At 39.8% G+C, this 18,805-nt stretch overlaps 1 protein-coding gene across 1 annotated transcript; it reads right to left on the bottom strand.

Moving 5' to 3' along the window:
• Positions 1-837: 837 nt before the first annotated feature.
• LOC311063047 (uncharacterized protein) lies at positions 838-13,710 on the bottom strand. Its single transcript, XM_084082261.1, has 4 exons — positions 13,639-13,710; positions 11,026-11,189; positions 8,171-9,889; positions 838-2,426 (listed from the first exon to the last, which is right to left on the bottom strand). The coding sequence occupies exons 3-4, from the start codon at positions 9,675-9,677 to the stop codon at positions 1,000-1,002; spliced, it is 2,934 nt and encodes a 977-aa protein (XP_083938387.1). The 5' UTR covers positions 9,678-9,889; positions 11,026-11,189; positions 13,639-13,710; the 3' UTR covers positions 838-999.
• Between the last annotated feature and the right edge of the window lie 5,095 nt (positions 13,711-18,805).

The raw sequence follows: 18,805 nt of genomic DNA, 5'->3' as shown, positions 1-18,805 counted from the left end.
GTTTGAAAAGTATGAATGCCTTTGTTTGATATAGAAGATAATAATGTGATGTTACTGACAGTCATTATAGAGGAGGGATAACATCAAGGGAATTAGTTTTACTCAAGATATAGTATTTTACAATAAAACTTATTTAACCTGGATAGTCCACATATTTGTCGTAAATATTAACTCTTTAGGTAAGGTTCAGTGACTCATACAGGACAACACAGAAACGATCAGGCAAGAATTCAGCGTTCACAAGATTTAATCCATATTAAAGTCAAGGATCAGAACAGAACAAAAAGTGAAGATTAATGTAGCTGTCAGGGAACAGGCAGAGAATCACAACCTGATAATTAGTCGCTCTGGAGCTAAATGCCTAAATTATAAAGGTTGTATTTCTGTGGAAATCAGAAGATATGACTTTGCTGAGCCCTGAAATACCTTCTGTATGTAAAACATGAATGCTTGCACATTAATCAGGTATTCTGCATAATAAGACAAATAGCCAGTCTATTAATCTTGCAGTTGGATCCTATCAGAGCCAATGTGAAGTACTTAAAACCCATGAACAGTGGTGGACAGTAACTAAGTACATTTACTCTTAAACCATTGACCAGTAGTGGACAGTAACTAAGTACATTTACTCTTAAACCATTGAACAGTAGTGGACAGTAACTAAGTACATTTACTCTTAAACCATTGAACAGTAGTGGACAGTAACTATGTATATTAACTCACACTGGGGTCCTTCCGTGGAGGTCACTGAGGGAGTCATGACGGTTTGTTTCTTGTGACATCTTCAAAGTCATTTTTCTAGGGGACGGATATATTTTAAGATGGGGATCCACGGCCAAATACACATCAATTTGGGGGTCCTTAACATGAAAAGGTTTGAGAACCAATGCTTTAGGAAACACTTGTTAATGTGACTGTCATTGACCACAACATAATCACATATTCTGCTAAACTGAGTAATATATTCCCCCTTATAGACTCATCATCATCTCATCATGTCTAACTGCATTGTTCCACAGTTACACTGATCTTCCCTGGTAACAACCTCAGAGGGACAGTATCATCATCAGTGTAAATGTATGGAAAGAGTGTCTCAGTGAAAGTGTGTGTGAAGGTGTGTATGTGTGTGTTAGTATCAGGATCAGAGAATGACAGCTTTCCTTCATTCCAGTCCAGCTGGACTCTGATCCTCTGAGGATTCTGCTTCAATGAGAGAACAGTGACTGACCCTGATGAGGAGCGTGCTGCGTATTCACCTTCATCTAACCATATTCCCCAGTATTGACCCCCTCTGACTCCCTTCCTATGGTAAGACTCTGCTAACTCACCCAGTGACCAGTTTGTGTTGTCTCCAACCTCAACATCCCAGCTGTGAGTCCCTGAGTTAAAGCCCTCAGAACCCAGGACAAAGTCATAGTGGTCAAACCTCTCTGGGTTGTCAGGAAGCTGCTGTTCCTCTCCGCCTCTCATACTGGTCAGATCATCCGACAGGATGTATTCTGGATTGGCAGTGTTGGGGTCCAGAATGACAGGAGTGTAGGAGACAATGTCCTTCATCTTGTTCCAGACTCTGAAGGTCAGGTTGCCCAGGTGTTTGGTCACGTCTATCAGTGATCCAGAGACCAGCTGTGGGTCCTGCAGTGTGAACTGGACTCTTTCCATTGTGGTCTTGTAGTTCTGCAGGAATGAGATGTGTTCAGCTCTCAGCTCCTCCTCTATGGCTTTGATGTTGTTTGAAATGGTTGATATGTCTCTGTTCAGACCCTCAATCTTCTCCTTCATCATCTGACTCTTCTGCTGCTCTTCATCCCTCAGTGCAGTGATGCTGGCCTCCTCTTCCTCTTTAAGGAACCGATGAATCTTTTTAAACTGTTCCTTAATCTGCCTCTTTGTGTGCTGGGCCTGGACCTTAATGTGTTTTGCTGTTTGGTCACTTTTCTTTTTAACTTGATTAAATACCTCCAGTTTCTCCTGTAAAGGCTTCAGTAATTTCTGGACTTCCTCCTTGTGATCCAGAGCAGCTTCATCGATGGGTCTGAAACTGTGGTTGGTGTGTTTTTTAGAATCTCGACACACAACACACACTGGCTGTTGACATTCCAGACAGAACAGTTTGAGTTTCTCAGCATGCAGACTGCAGAGATCCTCAGACCCTGACCAAGTTCTCTTACGTTTTGAAGCTCTCTGTCTCTCCTGTATGAAGGCCTCACACAGGTTCTTCAGAGCCAGGTTACGGGGTAGATGATCTGTTGAATGCATTTCCTTACAAACTGGACATTGCTTTATTTCCTTCTGTCTCCACCATTCCTGCAGACAAGCATTACAGAGGCTGTGGCTACATGACAGGAGAACAGGATCTTTAAAGATGTCACGACACACAGGACAGGAAAAATCCTCTTCTGGAAGAGACGACGTGGAAGCCATTTAGTCTCTGAATGAAGCTACAAACACTCTGCTCAATACAGGAAGTCAGTCAGTGGTGGTAACACTTCCTCCTCTAGAATGTTCCCTGAAGTTTACTTTCACTGTGAATCGTGGTTGTTGTTAAAGTCCATTCAGCTGACAGAGTCAGCAGCAGGTTCCAGTGGTCTGGGTCAGTATTCCTTCCTGTAGCTGATGTGGAAAGACAGTCTGTCCTCCTCACTGGAAGTTGTGTTTGATCTGAAGGTCAATCTAATCGTCTCAGATGAGTCTGACGGGGGGCGGAGCTTTGACACACCTCCACAGACCTGTTGCAAAGTACACACACACACACACACACACACACACACACACACACACACACACACACACACACACACACACACACACACACACACACACTTAATTTAATACTCATATAACATATTGAATTGGTTGAATGAGATGTATCAAAGTCAGGACAGTCTTTTATTTCCTATATAATTAGTATAGACAGGAAACAACAGAGACGGAGGGAGTCTACTTAACCCATGCAAATACCCAGAGTACTGAAACCTGAACATGCTGTCAGTGCAATAACTTTAAAGGTTCACTCCACGTGTTTTGCCTGTGGACATAATTATCTCAACGGTCTGATTCCTTAACGCTTCCCTTTAACCATTCCTAGATTTGAAAATAAATGAATAAATCAGCCTTCATTAAAGAAATGTATGAACAAATACAGTATTGCATACCTCTGGGTTACCAAATGGACCCTTACAGGTCTGTAACTCTGAGAGTGTACAAATGGAACCAAAAGGACCCAAATGGACCTGTAAGGGTCCTTTTGGTTCTATTTGTACACTCTCAAGAGTCATAGTGGGCCTTGAAAGTAAAAAGTTAAGAGTAAAAGTATCAGTACCACAATGTAGACATACTGTCACAAGTAAAAAGTAAGTAAAAAATGCTTTACAACTTTTACTTGAATAAAAGAAAATATTGGCAGCAAAATATACTTGCAGTGTTCATTATGCAGAATGTCCCATTTCACAACAAAAACAGCAGATCTACAAGCTCACAACTCGAAGCGGCACATTGAGAGCTTGTAAATCGGCTATTTTTCAGTATCCCAAGTATAAAGTAGGTTTTAATTGGTTAATGTATGTATTGTAATAATACGTATACATAATTAAATATGCAAAGAAGGTAGTAAATAAAGTTTTTAAATGACTGCAGTGGAATTAAAAGCACAATATTCTCCTCTGAGATTTAGAGAAGTAGATGTACTGTATAGAGAACTGAACATGTAAATACTCAAGGTACCTCAACATTGTACTTGAATACAGTACTGAGTAAATTCAGTTACTTGGTTACTCCACCATTGTGTAGGTGTAAAACACAACAAAACAAGAACAACACTTTATAAAAATGCAATACTGCAGATTCAGAGATTATTACTGGCAGTAAGTCTGTCATAACAACATGACAAAAGTGGATTTTTGTGAAAGCCATTGATTATATACTGACAGGACAAGCATTGTGTTTATTTCTACAGAACTGGGACAACGCTATGGTTTGTTTTCACATTTAGATCAAACTAATGGTTTAATAAGTGTCAAGTATCACTCCCTCCAGACAAACACACAACTCAATAGTTACTCATATATCACACAGAGAGATAGATAGATAGATAGATAGAGAGATAGATAGATATGTAAACTACTTTGTACAACTATTATGCAAATGCAAAATATAAGATGCTTACCCGCTTGCCCCAAATGTTAACTAGGTGTCCGGACTCCGGAGTGTGTGTGTAATGTATTAGTCCATATGTTACAATAAAGAAGTGTTTTAATCCCGTCTGTGGACGATTCTGGAGGAAGTTAGTGATGGGGCGCATCCGGTGAAAGCCGGAATTACACTCAATGTAAACAGGAAGTAAACGAGGGGGGATGTCGTTCGGCCACCGACGGGATTAAAACACTTCTTTATTGAACAATATGGACCAATACATTACACACACACACCGGACACCTAGTTAACATTTGGGGCAAGCGGGTAAGAACCTTACATTTTTCATTTTGTACATGTTAGGAGAAATACGGGCTTTGCTGGTGACATTCCACGAACTGGGGGGGGGGGGTAAGACTCTCGTAGATATAAAAATGTCCAAATCGATCAAATATCTACGATAGTCTTCTTGATCTAAGGCTAATATGATATGACAGATAAGATAATGTTACAGCTCTTAAATCAACATTTTCAGTGCTCACCTAACAGAAGAGAGTCTCACAGAAGATACTTTAGAGTCACTTGATGTTTCTCACACAGGCAACAACCATCTGACCCGCGCTTTCTCCTACCAACGTGAGAAGGAACGGCTGTCGTAAAAACGGCCGTAAATCAGTACTGTCGTAACACTTAAAGGGGAAATCCACCCATTTTCAATATTTAACTATGTCATTAATATAGCATAAAGGAGCTGTGTGGAAATAAGAAAAAAGTTCCCCCCTTTTCTTTTTGCCTTGAACTGGAGGATTGATTGTGAGTTTAACATTGCAAATTACAACGTGATGACTCATCATGTTGTAATTTGCAATGTTAAACCCACAATCAATCCTCCAGTTCAAGGCAACACAGAAAGGGGGGAACTTTTTTCTTATTTCCACACAACTCCTTTATGCTATATTAATGACATAGTTAAATATTGAAAATGGGTGGATTTCCCCTTTAAAGGGCACCGCGCATTGAATGAGAGCAGAGACTGTAAAAGAAAGTAAAATGAAACTGGACTTCAGATCATGTTTCTAGAGTCAGACTTTCATGAGGTATGCAGTCCCATTAGATTACACATCAGCTAGTCTCCCATCTCATTTAAGTGACAATTCAGCGAGCATGAAGACCATAGTACAGTAAAATAACCACACACACACACACAGTGTGTGTGTGTGTGTGTGTGTGTGTGTGTGTGTGTGTGTGTGTGTGTGTGTGTGTGTGTGTGTGTGTGTGTGTGTGTGTGTGTGTGTGTGTGTGTGTGTGTGTGTGTTTTTGTTCATGTTGATTGGGTTCAACATGAACAGATTTAGAGCATGATTTACAACGTTGCTTCTCAAGCTTATTTTTATTTCAAGGGCCCTCATAACTCAGAGTTACACACATGTAAGGGTCCATTTGGAACCCTCTCAGGGAACCCTGAGGGTCCCTGAACCCCACTTTGAGAACCACTGATTTAAACGGTTTCACCCACAAAACCTCCAGAAGTGTCCATCCCAGAAACACACTGGGCTGATCCTGGACCTGTACACTGTGAGCTTTACACAGTAACCTGTTTTATAGTATATAAAATGTTTTTGATTGATTGAAGAATTTAATATCAGTTTGAAAACAGTAAAACCAGACAAGCATTACAGAACCTGCTCCTCGGAGCACAGGTCAGGTAGATTATTGTGGGCCAGCAATGTTCAGAATTCATTCATTATAGGGGCGACAGAACCGTCTGAGTCACATGACTACAGAGATGATTTGTACCGATTTGCGTGATATTTGGACAAAATCTGTTGGAGTAATAAATGTGTTTTGCAAGAACTCGGCCTCCTGGTGGCGCTATAACAGACCAATGTGAAACATTTGGGGCCGAGGTTCTGCTCTTGCATCCAGGGAGTGTGATTGGGCCAACGGTGCTGGAGTTTAGCTGTCCACAGACATACAGACAGACGGACGGACGGACGGACGGACAGACAAACACACACACACACAGACAGGGGGCCAAACCTTCGGCCTGGCGGAGACTAATAATTTTGTTTTAAGTTATGCTAAAAGGATAACACAAAAGGTCTTGTTTCCATTGTGGTCCATTGTACTCAATTCATCATGACATACAACAATACATGATGTCATACTTGGGTCCAGAATGACAGGAGTGTCTTGTGCTCAGGTGTTTGGTCACGTCTATCAGTGGTCCTGAGACCAACTGTGGGTACTGCAGTGTGAACTCACTTTAATGTAATATAACATAGTGACCTCGCTCTGACCTCTGCTCAGCATCTTATAAAATGTCATACATTATAATGTCATGACTGTGGAACCGATGTTTGTTATGTGATTCAACTGAACTCACATACAAGAAGAGATTTATGAGACTGACAAACTAATTCCTTCACGTACAATTATCAACAATAAGAGCTCAGACCTGAGTAATTCAATCATATTGCATAATTCTAGCGTTACAGGATATGTTAGAAGTGTATAAAGTGCTTTAGTAAAGGCTTTTCACATCAATCCACAGTCCCAGGTGGTACAGTGATTCTATAGTTTATGAGAAAGCTGTGTAGAAACAGATCACACACACACACACACACACACGTGACAGGTACACTGACTTGCAGCAAACAACACAACTACCCAACACACACACATTGAAATGCAAAAGCATGTGAACAAACGTATGCCCCGTTGTACGATGGTGGACGCACCGGAAATAGCTGCATATAGCGGAAACGCTGCAAGTTCATACATCTATTTTAGAAAATATTTGAAAAATATTGAAAAAAAGTTTATTTATTTTTTTTACTTTTTTTTATATCATCTCTTCTGGGGGTCCCTGGCACAAAACCTTTTCAGATGGGGGTCCGTTACCAAATACATATACATTTTGGGGTCCTTGACATGAAAAGGTTTGAGAACCACTACAATAGACACTCAACTGAAATGGTGTCCTGAAGGTTTGTTTCTGGTGACATCTTCAAAGTGAATGTTTAGGCTACATATTCCCTTTGACAAGAAATGTACATTTAATAACCACATAAATTCACACAAAGGCTCTGGATTAGAGCCTCCTGAGTTCTTGGGCCCAGTATAGGCCCAGACCAGAATCACACATGAAGTTATTGTATGAATCCACTACCTCTCACTATAAAAACAACCATGACTTCAGATCATGTTTATAATCAGACTTTAATGTGGAATGCAGTCTCATTAAACATCATAAACACTATGTCTCCCATGTCATTGAGAGACAATACAATAAACAGTGAACAGAAGGACAGTTGAGCGAACATGAAGAACAAAGTACAGTTAAAAACAACTCTACCAGATTGACTCAATGTTGTTTTGACATTGTATTTACACTTTTAGTTGATTGTCTTGTTTTCCTGTTCATATCCATACCTACCCCTTTGACTGTTTTCATTCTTTTTACCAGATATATATATATGTGTGTGTGTGTGTGTGTGTGTGTGTGTGTGTGTGTGTGTGTGTGTGTGTGTGTGTGTGTGTGTGTGTGTGTGTGTGTGTGTGTGTGTGTGTGTGTGTGTGTGTGTGTACATGACATTGTTACCAGCATCATTCTAATAATTGATTGCGATCCACAATAACATGACATCCTCACAATATGGACATTTTTTTTGATGACATCATAGATCAGAGAGTTGCTCCAGGAAACACTTATTGATTGTTATTGACCCATTAAAACACATCATCATCATGTCTAACTGCATTGTTCCACATGTTTCTCAGTAGCGGGGGGCGGGGAGAGACAGGCGAGTTGAGTGAAACGAGTTGGGGCAAACGCAGTCCCCACCAAAAATATTTACGATTCTGTCCCTATCTATTCTACATAACTCGGACGGCGCTGATTCGACTAGCAGACCTTCGGCTGGTCATCGCGGAAAAAAGTAGTCCGTGGTTGTTTGAAAAAGTGTTGTCCCAAGCGGGAGACGAACCCAGCTCCCAACCCTTGTGGATTGGGAGTCTAATGATTAGCGAGGTGCACCACTGAGGCCGGTGCTGAGATTGGGTATTTGCGCTGGATTAGAATGTGACAACAGGGCGGGGCTACTGAGAAACATGGGGTAAAAAGACTGTTCACGTTCCACAGTTACACTGATCTTCCCAGGTAACATCTTCAGAGGGACAGTTTTATCACCAGTGCTAATGTATGGAAAGAGTGTGTCAGTGAAAGTGTGTGTGAAGGTGTGTATGTGTGTGTTAGTATCAGGATCAGAGAATGACAGCTTTCCTTTATTCCAGTCCAGCTGGACTCTGATCCTCTGAGGTTTCTGCTTCAATGAGTGACTGACTGACCCTGGTGAGGAGTGTGCTGCGTATTTACCTTCATATAACCCTATTCCCCAGAATTGACCCCCTTCTTCTCCCTTCCTCTGGTAAGGTTCTGCTAACACACCCACTTCCCAGTGTGTATTGTCTCCAACCTCAACATCCCAGCTGTGAGTCCCTGAGTTAAAGCCCTCAGAACCCAGGACATAGCGATAGCGGTCAAACCTCTCTGGGTTGTCAGGAAGCCGCTGTACCTCTCCCCGTCTCACACTGGTCAGATCATCAGACAGGGTGAACACTGGATGGGCAGTGTTGGGGTCCAGAATGACAGGAGTGTAGGAGACAATGTCCTTCATCTTGTTCCAGACTCTGAAGGTCAGGTTGTTCAGGTGTTTGGTTACATCTATCAGTGGTCCAGAGACCGGCTGTGGGTCCTGCAGTGTGAACTGGACTCTTTCCATTGTGGTCTTGTAGTTCTGCAGGAATGAGATGTGTTCAGCTCTCAGCTCCTCCTCTATGGCTCTGATGTTGTTTGAAAGGGTTAATATGTCTCTGTTCAGACCCTCAATCTTCTCCTTCATCATCTGACTCTTCTGCTGCTCTTCCTCCTTCAGTGCAGTGATGCTGGCCTCCTCTTCCTCTTGTAGAAACTGATGAAGCTTTTTAAACTGTTCCCTAATCTGCCTCTGTGTGTGCCGAGCCTGGACCTTAATGTGTTTTGCTGTTCGGTCACTTTTCTTTTTAACTTTATTAAAAACCTCCAGTTTCTCCTGTAAAGGCTTCAGTGATTTCTGCACTTCCTCCCTGTGATCCAGAGCAGCTTCATCGATGGGTCTGAAACTGTGGTTGGTGTGTTTTTTAGAATCTCGACACACAAGACACACTGGCTGTTGACATTCCAGACAGAACAGTTTGAGTTTCTCAGCATGCAGACTGCAGAGATCCTCAGACCCTGATGAAGTTCTCTTACGTTTTGAAGCTCTCTGTCTCTCCTGTATGAAGGCCTCACACAGGTTCTTCAGAGCCAGGTTACGGGGTAGATGATCTGTTGAATGTATTTCCTTACAAACTGGACATTCCTTTATTGTCTTCTGTCTCCACCATTCCTGCAGACAAGCATTACAGAAGCTGTGGCTACAAGACAGTATAACAGGATCTTTAAAGATGTCACGACACACAGGACAGGAATAATCCTCTTCTGGAAGAGACGAGTTGGAAGCCATTTTGTCTCAGAGTGAAGCTACAAACACTCTGCTTAATACTTCAGCTGACAGTCAGCAGCAGGTTCCAGTGGTCTGGGTCAATATTCCCTCCTGTAGCTGATGTGGAAAGACAGTCTGTCCTCCTCACTGGAAATTGTGTTGGATCTGAAGGTCAATCTTATCGTCTCAGATGAGTCTGGCAGGGAGTGGAGCTTCAACACACCACCACAAACCTGTTGCAAAGTACACACACACAAATTCACCATTAATCTAACACACACACACAACGTATGCCCACACATATTTAATTGATTTAATGAGATCACAGTCAAGTTTATTTCCAATACAATTAGTATAGACAGGGAACAATAGAGGGGGAGGGAGAGAGCCTATCTAAACCATGCAAAAACCTAGAGTACTGAAACCTGAACATGCTGTCAGTACAAGAACTGAAAAGTGTCGTTCCACGTTGCCTGTAGACATTTACTGTATAGTGTTCTACAGAACACCATTGCTGATGTGAAAAGAAAAAAGAAAGTGTTTTGATATGAAGTGAATGAGGACACTAGAAAACCGCCATCTGATATGCATTAGAGTTAGAGTTTTATTGATCACCAAGGGGAAAAGTGTCCCTCGACTTAAGCATGCTTAAAGGAGTAGTTGACCCCAAAAAATACTTATTTTCTATCAATTGCACACCCGATGAAGCCTTGAATCCATTCATTCTTTTTTGTTTTTGTCGCATTCCTAAGCCAATAATTTGATTCCCTTCTCCTACCGGCTTATGTATCAGGTAGGAGACACAAAGTAGCTTCTTTGTGTCTCCTATCGGAAATACACACGGTCATCAAATTATTGTTTTAGGAATGCCACAAAAACAAAAATAAATCCATGAAATCAAGGCTTCATGGGGTGTGTAATTGATAGAAATTAAGTCATTTTTTGGGTGAACTCCTCCTTTAAGCATCCAAACTGGCCCCTGTAAAAGTCATAACCTAACCCCTCCCGCTTCAAACTGTTTACTGTACACATTTGTTTTTTCTTAACTTTAAAATGTTTATATGATGTTCTGCATAATAGTAAATATCTGTCTGTTATTTATGTCTCCATGAATTGAGTATGTGAGGACCCCAATTGAAACAATCCAGTGGCTTTTCAATCCTATTTAGTTGAATTTTGAACTGTACTTCCATGTGCTTTTTTTCTCTGCAAACTTCTAAATAAAGTATTCAATCAATCAATCAAATGCTAACTATCCACTGTACTGCATCAGGAACCTTTAAAAAAAAAGCTGACAATATTTCATTTTCATCGTAACGTGACGTCACCTTGTACATCTGGTGTATTTGTGAGGAAAGTAGATACCAACCTCTGTGTTTACTGGGTCGTCTCAGGTAGGGTTGGGTGTAGGTGTGAAACGCTCCCTAATGTGATGGTCATGGAACTGACTCTGGTTCCTCAATGTTGGTCCGGTTCCAGATCCAACCCTAGTCTCAGGTGGTCAGGTAAGGTTCAGCTGTGTTGAACAGGATTCTAAATCAAACACGGAAAAAAGAAAATAACTCAGTTCTTCTCTGAGCTCGAATACTTTCGGGGTTTTTTTTTTTCTCACATTCCTGACCCAATAATTCAATAATTTTGGACTCTGCTGCGGTAGGAGACGAACTATAAAAGAATATAAACTCCAAAACAACTATTACAGGGATCACTGATGAGCCTACTAATGATTCAGGTTAGAAAAATATATATTTTTGCTCTTGTTAAGATTGGTCTCCTATTAACTTCATTAGTCAAATATTGGATTATTGTCTCATGTGACAAACAAAAATCTCCACGAATTCAAGGCTTCACGGGGTGAGTAATTGATAGAATTTTTTTTTTTTAGATAAGTAGGCCTATTCATTAACCACTTAAACCTAGATGCTACTTTGTTGGAAGTCAAAATAATAGTGAAAATGGACCGTCCATAACGTATGTGTAAATAAAAAACTTCAAAACCGTCCGCGTCGACAGGCTGTTCCTACCCGTTTCTAAATTGCACATAAACAGGACATTGAGTTATGCAAAACGAGCGTTCTCCAAAATATTCGTTGGAATTCTTCTCACATGTCGTTTATAATGACCACACACACACACACACAGTGGTGGAAGAACTTTGATTTTTTTGTTAGTGAAGAACTAAGTAGCAATATCACAATGTAGGAATACATTTGCAAGTAAAACATCCTACTTTAAAACTTTTACTCGAGTAAAAGTACAATATTGTCAGCAAAACATACTTGCAGAATTATGCAGAATGTCCCATTTCACAAAATAGCAGATCTAGATGTGACACATTGTGAGCTTATAGATTGGCTATTTTAGAATATCCTACTTTTAAATAGGGCTTAATTGGTTGATGTTAGTTTTGTAATAACTATAAATAAATACTGTCTAAAATCTGCAAGGTAAGTAATAGGTAAATTATATGCAAATATTCTGAGATGTAGCAAAGTAGATGAAATGTAAATAATCTTAAGGTAACTCAAAATTGTACTTGAATACAGCACTGAGTAAATTCAGTTATTTAGTTATTCCACCATTGTGTAAAACAACAAAACAAGAACACTGTATAAAAATACAATGCTGCAGATTCACATACATTACTGTCAGAAAGTATGTCATATAGGGGTGTCACGATTCACTTACCTCACGATTCGATTCAAAATCGATTCCTAGGGTGCCGATTCGATTAAAATTGCGATTCTGCGATTAATTGATATTCGATTCGATTCTGCGATTTATTGCGATTTTCTAGGGTGCCGATTCGATTAAAATTGCGATTCTGCGATTTATTGCGATTTTCTAGGGTGCCGATTCGATTAAAATTGCGATTCTGCGATTAATTGATATTCGATTCTGCGATTTATTGCGATTTTATAAAAAAAAAAATAAATAAATAAAAAATAAAATAAAAAATAAATAAAAAATAAATTTAAAAAATCGATTTTAATATTTTGAATCGATTTTTAAAATCGTGGCATTAAGAATCGCGATTTATTCATGAATCGATTTTTTTTGACAGCCCTAATGTCATAACAACATGACACAAAAGTGGATTTGTCTACTGACAGACAAACATTGTGTTTACATTGTGATAGCTTCACTGTGACTCACTTACATCAATTATTTTAGCCCAAATACAATATTAAACAAACAAACACTCACACTAAGCATAAACCTAACAGAAAAAAAACGGTTAACCCAACCTTGGATCAAGACTATCAGATGTATTTTACTGTGATAGTGTAGGTCTTTGTACAAATGCAAAATATAAGTTGCTTATCCTGTAGTTATGTCAGCATTCAGAGTATTTGTTCACTGTATTAATCCCTATTTTTCAATAGATATGCGTTTTAATCCCATCTGTGCGAGTGTAATACCGACTTTCACCTGATGCGCCCCGTCACCACCACCCATCGAGGGATACAGGGAACTTCCGACAGAATCCGAGAAACACGGGATTAAAACACATCTATTGAAACAAAATGCAGACTAATACAGTGAACACGTGTTCCGAATGTCTAGTGGACATCCGTGGCTACAGGTTAGATACTTAATATGATTGTTTTGAACATGTGAGGAGAAGTACGGGCTTTCCTCGCGGATGTCCAGTGACTATTAGGGGGGTTGAGACCAAGACTGTCATAGATACGAAAGTCAAAGTCAGACTCCATAAAATACCTGTATGATAGTCTTGATCCAAGGCTAAAGTAAACCTATATTATAGTGATCAACAGATGTAATAATACATAGAAAATACACTTAAAACAAACAAACACATAGCAGCATGGCTGCATACAACTGAAGAGGGAATGAGTCCAAGGAGTTCATGTACAAAACAAACACCTACAAACTGTAAAGAAATGACTTCATCAAATGTCCACAACAAACAATACAATATTCTCTTTTACGCAGACAAACTTCAGACAAACAAACAAACCTCATTTAGTTGAAATGGAGGAAAGTTGTTCTTCTTCTTACTTTCAGGAGTGCTGCTTCCTTGTTGTTCTTCTTCTCCTTTTGTATTGCGTCTTTAGATTGCATACCGCCACCTACCTTCCCGGAGGATGTATAACATGCTATTTTACCAGCACTTTGCTGAACATGTCAGATATATAGATTATGATGATGTCTGTTTTAAGATGGCAAACGTCTGAGGTTGTTCCAACCATTTGGGTGTAATAAGTAAAATATATTTGATTAGATTTTTTTTCAATTATTCTGCCAATTGAATAGCCCTGCCATACAGTTATGTATTATTAAATGTTTATTTAACCTTTTTTTTTTTTCATATGAAAGGTTAATGTGGGGGCATACATAAGTCAAACCTCGCTGCCAACCAATACATTTCTGTATTTTTGTTTCTTTGGTGAAATTGGCGTGGCATTATTTTAATAATGTTTAATATTATTTTCTTAAATCTTTATATAAGATCTCCCAGTTAGTTTTTGTCGCGTCGCAACCTAATACTGTACGTTATTTTATTATCATTATTATTATTATTATTTTTATTATTATATGGTGCAACATAGTTACATTGTCCAAGTGTTTGATCGATTGCATACTTTATTAACTTGATTATTAACAGTACAGGTAGCACAGTCAAAGGTCATGCTAAAAGGATAACACAAAAAGCCCCAGGGGGCTGGTTTCCATTGTGGTCCATTGTACTCAATTAATCAATAAAACATACAATACATACAGAGACCAACTCTCCTCACTGCTCCTACCCGCCTATGTGAGCACTTATCCTGGGCATAGAAGCAGATCTACAAACCCACCCGTGGGGGAAATTCAGTCGTTCGTTGCGGTACCGTTGTTGTCTTCTAGGCCGGTGATTCTCAAACTTTCTCCATGTCAAGGACCCCTAAATTAATGTGTATTTGGCCCCATCTGAACATATTTTGTTCCAGGGACCCCCATAAAAGATTTGTGGTGTTAAAAAATGTCAAAAGATTTTTTTTGGGGGGAAATAGCTCATGTATAAAGGGCCCTAGCCCCTGGGGGTCCCCGGACCCCACTTTGAGAACCCCTGTATTAGACCACGGACCACCATAACTGAGAGTGTACAGATGGAACCAAATTGGTTCAATTTGTACACTCTCATAGTTACAGACCTGTAAGGGTCCATTTTGTTCCTTTTACTATCCACCGTTTATCTGGGGGGCCCCCTGGAACTCCCTCAAGGACCCCTGGGGGTCCCCGGACCTCACTTTGAGAACCACTGTTCTATACACATTCTAACAGCAGGCTTTTGGAGGAAAATGTTTGTTTTTAAGATTCAGTCCTTCTATAATCATGTTGAAAATTAGCATGAAAGTCATGTCATAATTTTAGATTTAAACTACAGCATGAATGACTTCCTGGCGTAATATTAAATCAGCTTTTACCCACATTTACACCTGCAGTTTTCAGTTTAAACCGCTTGTTTCCCGTCTTAAATGAGATCAAATTACTTTATCTATCAAGTTGTGACAGCAGTGGAACAGTACAGAAACTAGTAGACATTTACTGAAATGTACGTATATAAACATTTGAAAATAGTATAGTTTATATAAATACAACCATATACAAATACAACTTGCACCAGGTCCCAGGTCCACTGGAACATTATTGGTCCACCTGCTATTTTTGGCAAAGAGGTTTGGTGTAGATTTTAATTCAAATGCCAAGTACAGAGCAACTCAGGTCCGTTTTACTCAGTCTAGAATAGTTATTATGAATTACTAAATTTGTAACAAAATGTAGGCTATCTATCAGAGTTAATTAAAGTTAAATGCCCTGCATAATCAGTTTGAAAAGTATGAAAGTCTTCGTTTGATATAGAAGATAATAATGTGATGTTACTGACAGTCATTATAGAGGCGGGATAACATCAAGGGAATTAGTTTTACTCAAGATATAATATTTTACAATAAAACTTATTTAACCTGGATAGTCAACATATTTGTTGTAAATATGAACTATTTAGGTAACGTTCAGTGACTCAGACAGGACAACACAGAAACGATCAGGCAAGAATTCAGCGTTCACAAGATTGAATCCATATTAAAGTCAAGGATCAGAACAGAACAAAAAGTGAAGACTAATGTAGCTGTCAGGGAACAGGCAGAGAATCACAACATGATAATTAGTCACTCTGGAGCTAAATGCCTAAATTATAAATGGTAAAGGTTGTATTTGAGGAAATCAGAAGATATGACTTTGCTGAGCCCTGAAATACCTTTTGTATGTAAAACATGAATTCTTGCACATTAATCAGACATTCTGCATAATATGACAAATAGCCATTATATTAATCTTGCAGTTGGATCCTATCAGAGCCAATGTGCAGTACTTAAAACCCATGAAGTGTTGGACAGTAACTAAGTACATTCACTCTTAAACCATTGAACAGTAGTGGACAGTAACTAAGTACATTTACTCTTAAACCATTGAACAATAGTGGACAGTAACTAAGTACATTTACTCTTAAACCATTGAACAGTAGTGGACAGTAACTAAGTACATTTACTCATAAACCATTGAACAGTAGTTGACAGTAACTAAGTACATTTACTCTTAAACCATTGAACAGTAGTGGACAGTAACTAAGTACATTTACTCTTAAACCATTGAACAGTAGTGGACAGTAACTATGTATATTAACTCACACTGGGGTCCTTCCGTGGAAGTCACTGAGGGAGTCCAATTACATTTTGAGAACAGACATGTTTTTAGGTCAGATTTAAATTTGGTTGGGGAATCATGGTGGTTTGTTTCTTGTGATATCTTAATTTTTCTAGGGGACGGGGGTCCTTGGCACCAAATATTTTAAGATGGGGATCCGCGGCCAAATGCATTTGGGGGTCCTTGATATGAAAAGGTTTGAGAACCAATGCTCTAGGAAACACTTGTTAATGTAACTGTCATTGACCACAACAATGAACATAATCACATATGTACGCACACGCCACTAACCTGTACACACTGGGGTCCAGATTGACAAAGGTGTCCATGTTGACATTGGAGCCAGCGGCACTTCTCACATAGGAAAGGGATGCACCACCTACAGGTCATAAAGAAAATACTGAATTTATCCATCTCTGAAGTGTGCGTGTGTGCGTGTGTGCGTGCGTGCGTGCGCAATAAAGGACAAGGATAGGATAGAACGCAATGGTATGAGCCAAAAGCGTCGTGTTTATTGAATTCCTAAAGGAAGCGGAAATATGGAAAAATTAACAAAACCAGTTGACTGTGCAGCCCCAGGACAGTATCTCCAATATTTCAAAACACTCAACAGCGAAATCAACCAAATCAACCACTTCATCAGTTACCGCAGCCCGACTCAAGGCTGAGGCTGAGAAGGCTGTGCTCCTTATAAGGGCATCGACTTTAAAGGCAAAGCAGGCTCTGGAAATGGAGCAGGCTAAAATGCAAGCCAGCCAGACTGGAACAAATGGAACTGGACATATGCCTGGCTGAATCCGATGCTAGATTAAAAATCCTGGCGGATCTTGACTCCATTTCACAACCACCAGCACCATCACTGCTTAAATCACAACCACAAATGTTACAGCCAAAATCACAGGATGATGCCATGAATGAGTATCTGGAAAATACTAAAACCCCAAGCATCAATATGGACTCATTTCCAATTAATTCACTTGGAGCCAGACAAAAAATAAAATTACAAGGACCATCAAACCCAGGCCTAAGGCCACCAGAAATCACAGCAACTCATACCCAACAGCAAGCAATTGGGACAGGAACTGGAATTACAGTGTCAGACAATGACGACAAATTCTTGACTGTAATACAGAGGCAAAATGAGATTGCTGATTTACTGGTTGTCCAGCTAAAATTGACCTCACTTCCCTCTAAGGAAATCCCAGTTTACGATGGCAACCCTTTAGATTACCAGGCATTGATGAGGGCATTTGAGCATGGTATTGAGGAAAAGACTAGAAGCCACCAAGATAGGCTATATTACTTGGAACAGTACACCTCTGGACCCTGCAGAGAATTGGTTAGGAGCTGTCTTCATATGAATGCCAACACAGGCTACATTCACGCTAAAACACTGTTAAAAAAGCATTTAGGAGATAACATAAAAATCTCAAGTGCCTATATGGAAAAAGCTTTAAATTGGAAAAGTATTAAGGCAGAGGATGGAGATGCACTGCATGCTTATGCACTCTTCCTGAGAGGCTGTTGTAACGCAATGAGAGATTTGGAGGATATAGAGGACCTGGATCTGACTTCTAACCTGAAACTTGTGTCCAAACTGCCTTATAAATTGAAGGAAAAATGGAGAACGACAGCTTGTGATATTTCAGAGCAAACGCAAAGGAGAGCAAGATTGAGCCACTTGGTACTATTTATGGAAAAGCAAGCGAGAATACTCCAGGACCCACTTTTCGGCGACATTCATGATCCTCTTGCCAATGTGAAGGTTTCAAAACCAAGGACTGCAGCTGAATCAACCTCAGGCAGATTTAAGAGCAAGGGGAGTAGTTTTGCTACTACGGTGGCAACAGTGTCTGACAGCAAAGCCGAAAAGTCACCTGTCAAAAGCAACATGCCTTTTGGTGCATATGATTTCGCATGTATTTTCTGTACCGGCAAGCATCCCTTACCTGAATGTCAGAAAATGAATGCACAGGCACATGAAGACAAAGTTCAGTTTCTCAGGGAAAAAGGACTATGCTTTGGATGTTCGAAAGTGGGACATTTGAGTAGAAATTGTAAACGGAGACTGACCAGCCAGAACTGCCAGGGCAGACATAGTTGGGGGCTGGTATACAACACTTACCACTTGCTGGAATAAAGTTGCACTTGGGGGAGAAAGGGGGGAAATAGTTGTGAATTTGATGACATTTAACTAATACTCTACTTAACGTTTAAAACTTGAAAACAAATTAAGGCAAATACCTCTCCACTGTATATGATGCAGCCTAAGAAAAGAAAAGTGCAGATATTAGGATTTTGTTCATTTCTAAAACACCATGGAAAAGCAAAATAACCAATACAAATAAAATGTAAATGTAACGGCAATGTTTACGTCATGTAGATAGAAGATCTCACCTGGTGGAACGTGATGAGCTAAAGTTAGCTTCATGTATGCG

Source organism: Gymnoscopelus microlampas (genome assembly GCF_963454915.1).
Source record: "Gymnoscopelus microlampas genome assembly, chromosome: 16".
NCBI lineage: Eukaryota > Metazoa > Chordata > Actinopteri > Myctophiformes > Myctophidae > Gymnoscopelus > Gymnoscopelus microlampas.
The sequence above is the reverse complement of the archived record's forward strand: the minus strand, read 5'-3'. Positions and strand labels throughout refer to the sequence as shown.

Coding starts and splice junctions, on each gene's coding strand:
- LOC311063047 (XM_084082261.1), bottom strand. CDS start 9,677: ATGGCTTCCAACTCGTCTCTTCCAGAAGAGGATTATTCCTGTCCTGTG. Junction 2,427..8,170: donor TCTCAGCACCGGCCTCAGTG/GTGCACCTCGCT, acceptor CATTCAGAGACT/AAATGGCTTCCACGTCGTCT.